At 52.1% G+C, this 7,641-nt stretch overlaps 1 protein-coding gene across 1 annotated transcript in view; it reads right to left on the reverse strand.

Annotated features, from left to right (window-relative positions):
* Positions 1–2,803, reverse strand: part of Agap3 (ArfGAP with GTPase domain, ankyrin repeat and PH domain 3) — a 43,833-nt gene extending 41,030 nt beyond the window's left edge. The window contains exon 1 of the mRNA XM_010637557.3: positions 2,545–2,803. Within this exon, the coding sequence (XP_010635859.1) occupies positions 2,545–2,557 (13 nt within the window). The 5' untranslated portion in view covers positions 2,558–2,803. The remainder of the gene's footprint in view (positions 1–2,544) is intronic.
* Between the last annotated feature and the right edge of the window lie 4,838 nt (positions 2,804–7,641).

Consider the following 7,641-nt stretch of genomic DNA (forward strand, 5'->3'; position numbering starts at 1 on the left):
GGAACTCAGGACCTTCTTCTTGCAAGGCAGGCGGCACCGCCCCTGACCTAATCCCTGGCCCCAGAGCAAGATTCTTAATCCTACCCTGTACAGACTCTAGTGACCACTTCACCTAATGTGAAAACATTCTACTGAGCAAGGAGGCTTTGGCAAAATGGGGTACCACACAATCTTCACAACTCTTCCCAAATAAAGGCAGTAGGGCCTCCCTTTAGGGTCTGTTTAACTAAAACCCTGTCAGGCGTGGTGGCACAAGCCTGTCATCGCAGCACTTGGGAAACTGAGGTTACACCGTGAAGTCAAGGCCAGCCTGACCTACATGGGGAGATGCTGTCTCAACAACAGACAGCAAAACCCTCCAGGGAGAGAGGCAAGGTTCACGTCCCTGGACAGGCCTGGACAGAGAGGGCACAGGGGCCTCAACAGCCCAGAGCAGCGTCTAGGTCTCCCCTGCTCCCTGTCCTTGTGCTAGGCTCTTCTACACCACAAGCTTGGGTTTGGGTTTGCAAGCTACCAAAACATCAAATTAGGTAAAAGACAAAGTCCTGTGGGTGGGTACCAGCAGGGCGGCTAGGAGGGTGCTGCTGGGAAGAGAGAACACAGCACTGACAGACACAGAGGCACTTAAGGACGGCCGTCCAGAACCCTGTGGACTGGTGGCCCACCCCAGGACAGCTCTGTTGGCTCAGTGGGGCCAGAGTGCTGACAGAGACCAACACAGGGCCTGTCACCTAGCAAGTAGAGAAACCCACAACTTAAAAAAAACCTACAGTAAGAGACTAAAGCTGTTTTAAACTCAATCAGAAAAAGCGTAGCAAACCAAGAATTGTATCTGAATGTGATGGTGATACCTGTAATCCCAGCACTCAGGAGGCTGAGGCAGGAGGATCACAGCAAGTTCAAGCCTAGCTTGGGCTACACAGTGAATTCAAGGGCAGCCTGAACTATATAGTGAGACCCTGTATCCAAAAAGAAATAAAGTAACAAACCAAGAGGAAAAGGGACAGAGTTAAATTAAATTTAAAAGACCAAAATGACCAAAAACATTTCCCCCCAGTACTGGGGCTCACCAGGGCCTTGTGTAAGATAGGCAAGTCCTCTACCCCTGAGCTATACCCCTAGCCCTTAGAAAACATTTTTAATAATGATTTTCACTAGTAAGGTAAATCAAATAGATGAATAATTAACAAATAGTAATCAACATAGCACAAGATAAAACAAATAATCATTTTTTCTGTTTTTGTTTTGTTTTGTTTTGGGTTGAGACAAGGTCTCACTATGCAGTTCAAACTGGCCTTGATTCACTACTAGCCTGGGTTGGTCTTGAACTTGAGGAGTTAGATCCTCCTGATTCAGCCTTCTGAGTGCTTGGATGACAGGTATGTGCCACCCCCACCTGCTTTCTTTTTCCTTCCCTAACTGGAAAACAGGGCAGGGAACAGGCTATCTCTGCCCCTGGGAATCAGAATGGCAGCAAAAGTCCTAAAAATATGCAAAGTCTGTAGTCTTACCATTTTCTTCTGGGAATGCATCCAAAGGAAATGATCAGACAAATGCATGAGGAGATAGGTAATAAACAGTGTGAGCCACCTGTAAATAGGAGACTGTGCGGCCTTTGGAAACAATGAGAAGCAGTCCACATGCACTGCCTGGATGCCAGGCACTGTTCTTGATCCCAGGCACAAACAAGTAGGAAGACTGAGGTACACACAATCTTCCCTCTATTCACAAGCTCTCTTGCAGTGATGAGGTCCCGAAGGACTCCAAGAGAAGCAGGCTCAGGACCCTAGCCAGAGAACCAAGCTTGAATTACTTCCAAATATTCCAACAAGCCTAGCCTGGTGGCTCATGCTTGTAATTCCAGCACTCAGGAGGCTGAGGTAGGAGGACCGTACAAGTTTGAGGCCAGCCTGGGCTACACTGTGAGTTCAAGGCCAGGCTGAACTACAGAGTGAGACCCTGTCTCAAAAAAGCAAAACAATAAAATAGCTGGACGTGGTGAGGCACACCTGTGATTCCAGCACTTGGAAGGCTGAGGTAGGAGGACTGTACAAGTCTGAGGCCAGCCTGGGCTGCATAGTGAGTTCAAGGCCAGAATGAACTACAGAGTGAGACTCTATCTCACAAAATGGGGGAAAAAAATCACCTCTGTTGTGAAACAGAAGGACTATGAAATTGATCAGAGGCTAGTAGGGAAATCCTAGAAGGAAGCACAGCAGACACCTCCAGGTAGGAAGACCATGTTTCTTCCACTTCCTTATCCCACCTGGTTAAAACAAGCGTGTGCTTACTTTCAGCACTTGAATATGGATTCAAATTAAATGCTTTAAAAATATTTTTTACAGTGTTCCTGGGGCAAGTGTCTCCACTGGTGCTATATCCTTACATGCATGGTCAGGAGTGACAGCCCCAAGTGCCACCATTCGGGGGGGGGTCAAGACATAGGAGAAAAATCACAGCAAGGAAGAGGAGTCCTGATTCACCCAAAGTTAAATTCTAAGTTCCCGTGAGTTACGCTGGAGGGTGGCTGGACCCTGTACCCACCTGGCCAAACCATCGTTTCCGGGGAGCACACCTGACCTGGCGTCAGAACACCAGGCAAAATCCCTGGCTCTGTGGCTCTCTGGGTAGCCTCAGCAAGGTCCCTCCAAGGCCTAGATTATGTCAGGTGCAAGATGAAGAGGATACTTGCAAACCTAAAATAGAACCTCCACTGCAAATCCAGGTAGAGAGCGGCGGCGGCACTGTGGATGGAGGGCTCCTTCCAGCCAGCAAATGGAAGTGCTAATGAACCTTGCTCCTGCCCGCTGGTCCCTTCCCCTCCCTCTCCACCTCCACCCCAGGCTGAGTGAGCTGGCCTTTGCCCTGTGCTTGGCAGTGGAGGACAACTGGGCAGCAGGAGGAAAACAATGTGGACTAAGCTAACTTTGAACCACCAGCATAGAACCACAGCAAAATGGGTCAGCATCCAAGTAGTGCCAGGGGGTGGGGGTTGTCTTCCCCAAGCCTCAGTGTTCCCAAGTGATACCTGCTTTCCAAGAAGGGCAGAACTCCCACCATTCCTGCTCAAGACGTATGCTGACAGCTGGGGGGCTCACTGGCAGGAGGCTTCCAGGTGCAAATGCACGGAGGACACACTGAGCTCCATCAGGACAAAGCCTCATGTGCAGCCTGGCCCCCATCCTGCCCAAACCTTCCCAGGACCCCCCCATGACCTGACGGAGAAAGCAGCAGGTGCTGTGGTTTCTTGGAACCTTGGCAGGTGAAAATGAATATAGGGGAGAGCCTTAAAAACTTCTTCCTCAGGGTCCTACCCACTGTACCTACCTGTCCCCTCCAGATACACACAGGCCAGCTTCACTGACCAATGCCCTGGCCTTGAGTTACCACTCATGGTTTTCATGCCTTCCCCACCTGCCTGGTAGTCTTGGTACCCGGAGACAAGGACTGTTTGACTCTGGGTGTCATTGCCCAAAGATGAATGGAATGAGGGAGATTTTCGATCTCGCTGACCCCCAGGACATGTGACTTGAGATAAGCTGGGAACACCAGCCCATCTCCACCTCTGACCCGAAGGCAGGGAACTTGGTAAGTTTTTCCAGACCTCTGAGCTTTGCCCTGAAAATCAGGCTTTACTGCCACCACTCCCAGTGCTGGCACCTCCTGCTGGCTGAGCCTAACCCAGCCCTTCCTCATCTCCATCCCCCTCCTGGCCCTTTGTTCTCCAGCTCTCTGTGGTACCAGATGCAACTGGGCCACACAGTAGGAGCTAAATAAATGGATCTGGAACGAAGGCAGCTTCCCCTGCCTACCAGCACCCACACAGCTCTCCTCTTTCAGAATTCCTAGAACCCTTGTGTGCTAAGTCCTACACAAGCAGCCACACCCCCACCAGGCACTGGCTCTAAACAGCTAACTGCAGAATGGTCCCAGGAGTGACAGGTGCAGGGCTTGACCCACCCCAGACCTCCCCAGTAGGAGGTCTTGGTGGTAGTCAGGACTAGGCAGAGCACAGGTGAGCAGATCCCACAGGGGAAGGTCATGGTAAACTAGACTAGTTGGCTCAAGACTTTTTCTGTCTCTAAATAGAACCATCAATCTGGGTGTGGTGGTACGCTCCCAGGACATAGGAGGCTGAGGCAAGAGGACTGCTGAGAGTTCCAGGCCAGCCTGAATGACATAGTACAACCCTGTCTCAAAAAAAAATAATAATAATAATTTTAAAAATAGACCTACCATCCTTATCCCTTCCCATCTCAGGGGTGTTGTGGAACCAATCACTGGACAAAAAGAAATTCATGGCAGAATGCAACAACCAAGGTGGGCTGGGGGTTGGCCAGGAGGGGTGTGAGCACTGAGTTTGGGACTCCTTACTGCTGTCCCCTTGACTCCCCCAACACACCTGCCCCAGCTCATACACCATTCCTGCCTAGGCTAAAAAGAAGCCTTGGTCACTCTGGTGAGTAAGGTGAAGGAAAATCCAGTGGGGCTGGCTGGAATGCGCAAAGGAACTTCAAGCTCTTAAAACAAACACACACACAAATTCTAGAGGGAAACAAAGGGGAAACTGAACAAGTCATCCGCCGACATAGCCCAGGTCTCAAAACACAATGGTGGCCATATGGCATGCACACGTAGTCAAGGTCCATTTCCAGGCCTGGAGCCCAGGCCGGAAATACAAGAGAAGCTGCAGGCCCTTCCTGCCTGTGATGCCCCAGGCAGACCCTCCCCCTCCCCGGCCAATACCTGCAGGAACCTTTGGGTCCTCTTTCCAACAGCATCTCTGGGGTCCTAGCTGGCTTAGCCCAGTGTCCCCAATCTGGACTACAGCCCCAGTACACCTATGCCTCTCTTTCTAGGCATAGGACACAGCCAGGAGACCCATGCGAACTGGGAGAGTTCCTTCCTCTTCCTGGGGGTGAAATAGTACAAAGGAGACGTAAGGCAATGGGCTCTCCTTGCTGTCTGCTTGGATCCCTCCTTTCTCTGAGCCTGTATCATCATCTGCCTTCACCGTAGCACAGGATGGTACAACCCCCTGAACTGGCTCCTGAGCCCAAGTTTCCTCCAGAAATGGAGCAAATGGTTTCTCCATTCTCAAATCCTATGCTGAAACACAGAAAAGCCACCCAGTCCCCTGCTTCCTCCTGACTTGGATGGGGTCTGGGAGACTGAGAGCAGTGCCAGTTGTCCTGACTGTCACCTGAAGCTGGAACAAACCTTTCACCAAAGCATTAACGGGAGCAAGACAAGACCTCTGGTACACTCTGAAATGTCACTGCTTTCTGAGAAAAGCCTCACCCCCAAAAAAGCACGGGTTCCCTGGCTGGTTTTATGTAAAGGCTCAGGTCTACTGGTGGCAGTAGCAGAAACTCAATCCAGGAGAACCACAGCCACGCCCCAAAGAACTACTGTCTCCCTCCTCCAAGAAAGGTAGGGATGCTGCCTTGCAGGACAGAGGCAATATGGTTCAGCAGATGGAGAGAGTTCTACAGCAGGAAGCATACAGGGCTGAAATTGGAGGAGTCTGGATATTTTTTTTTAAACCTGCCTACAGCAGAAAAACTGGGGTGACAGAAGTGAGAAAGCCAGTGGGGTTGGGGTAACAAAGATGAGTTCCTGGAGAGGCCAGGAAGAAGAGAGGAGGAAGGAACCAGGTCTCCCCAGAGAGTAGGGCAGTGGGGAAGGGGAGGGGAAGGGTGAGGAGCAGCTGGGTTGGTCTGGTGACAATGAGACATCAGGTCCCAGGATTTTGAGATGGTGATAGCAAGCTTCCAGCCTAGGCAGATGGAATGGTGGGTTATTTCCAAACCACGATGGGGAAGTTGGTCATAGGGGCGGGCCCTAAGGAGGGAAATTCTGCCAGTCATGTTGAATTTAAGACTAAGGTTAAAAAAAAAAAAAGTGCATCCCAGGATCACAGCCTTGTCAGCATAGAAGATGTCCAACTGGAAACCTCTGACCCCAAGTAGGGCCACTACTTGAGAAGGTGGAACTGGATGTAGGGTCACTGAGCCTGGCCTCTCCCTGATACAGGCAGCAGACCCTCCCCACATACCCTGGCTGTCCATCAAATCTCTCTACCTCCCAAAGGGCTAGGGAAGTCATCTCGGAGTCCAAGTTTCATCCTGCAGCCAGGCATGGCAATGCAGCACTGAAATCCTTGTACTCAAGAGGATCACAGGAGGGTTGCTGTGAGCTTGAGGCCAGCCTGGGCTACACAATGAGTTCAAGGCCAGCCTGAACTACACAGCAAGACCCTGTCTCATAAAAAAAAAGAAAAGAAAAAAGAAACTCCATCCTTTAGTTGATCAAGAACTTCGTACTTCCTCTAGGGGACACCTAAACTAGGGAAGGTGTCTCCCCTCCCACCCACTTCAGATCAAGGAGGAAAAATTGGTCATCCTTTCTTTGGGGTCCTGGGCTTACACAAATGCCATCTTCCAGACTCCAGCCACAGCATGATTCAGGCCATTTACTCAGATCCATGTTAATGAGTTTTTCCTGTCATCTAATTAGTTCACGGCCAACTCAACCTAGAGAGAGAAGAGACAGGAGCAGGCTGGGAAAAGGATAGAAGAAAGCAGACTAAGAGAATGTTACAACAAAGGGCAGGACTTAGCTCTAAATGGGGCTCTGGAATCTACCTCTAAAAGATCCAATACTCCTCCAGCTATGGGAACCTATAAAAGCAGAATGAGGGGGTTCAGATGCAGCTGCCCCCAGAGCCTCACTCAAGGAGGCACAGATGGGAATGCGGCTCTAACTGTAAGACCAAGTAGTGGACAGGTCCCGGCCCACAAACACATGTCATCAGCAACCACCCTTGGCTCTCCCGCATGATTGTGAAGGCCAATCCCACCACCTGCTGGTGGGCGTCCCCTTCAAACCGGTCCGAGGCAGGAGCAGATGGGCCCAGGGTGAGGCCCATCTGCCCAGCTAGTTGGAAGGTCACCACGCCACTGGGGTGCCTGTAGGCACAGCAGGCCCCACCACCACCACACCAGAGGTCTTGGGCATCTGCCAGCTGCCACTAGTCCAGGTCCCAAAAGTCCACAGAATAGAGCACTGTGCATAGCAGTGGCCTAGGGTTTCCAGTTGGGATGCCAGGCACAGCGTCCCTGGAGGTCAGTCGGCAGCAGCCCCGCGCATGCCTCAAGAGTGAGCAGGCGCGGATGCCCTGCGCTCGGGGACCTAGTACAGGGCCTTGGGGACCAGCGGACGCCTCCCACGCGGTCGCAGAGCCCCAGGCCCGGCCCGCGTCCCCCGCGGCATTGGGGGGTGTGCGTCGCGAGAGGGCGACGGCTGCCATCCATTAACACAGGCTCCAATCACCCGCCTCACCAAGGGGCAACAGATAAGAAGCCTCAGGAGCCTCGGCCCCACCTCCCGGCCCGCTGAGGCCCTCTGTCCCCAGCATCTCCACCCTCCCCAGCCATGCCTCAACAGATTTGGCCCCGGACCTCGGAACCTGTGCTACTTCCAGGACACCGGTCCCAGAAGCGACACCACCCTCACACCCTGGAGCACAACCCGCAGATAAGGTGTCCCCTGGCGCTGGACCAACCCCCCAGCCCCAAAGTGTCCCTGGACCACAAATGGCGAGGCCTGGATGCGGACTCTGCAGCGCACACCCGCAAA

Source organism: Fukomys damarensis, unplaced genomic scaffold (assembly GCF_012274545.1).
Source record: "Fukomys damarensis isolate Sample0158 unplaced genomic scaffold, DMR_v1.0_HiC HiC_scaffold_16, whole genome shotgun sequence".
Classification (NCBI taxonomy): domain Eukaryota; kingdom Metazoa; phylum Chordata; class Mammalia; order Rodentia; family Bathyergidae; genus Fukomys; species Fukomys damarensis.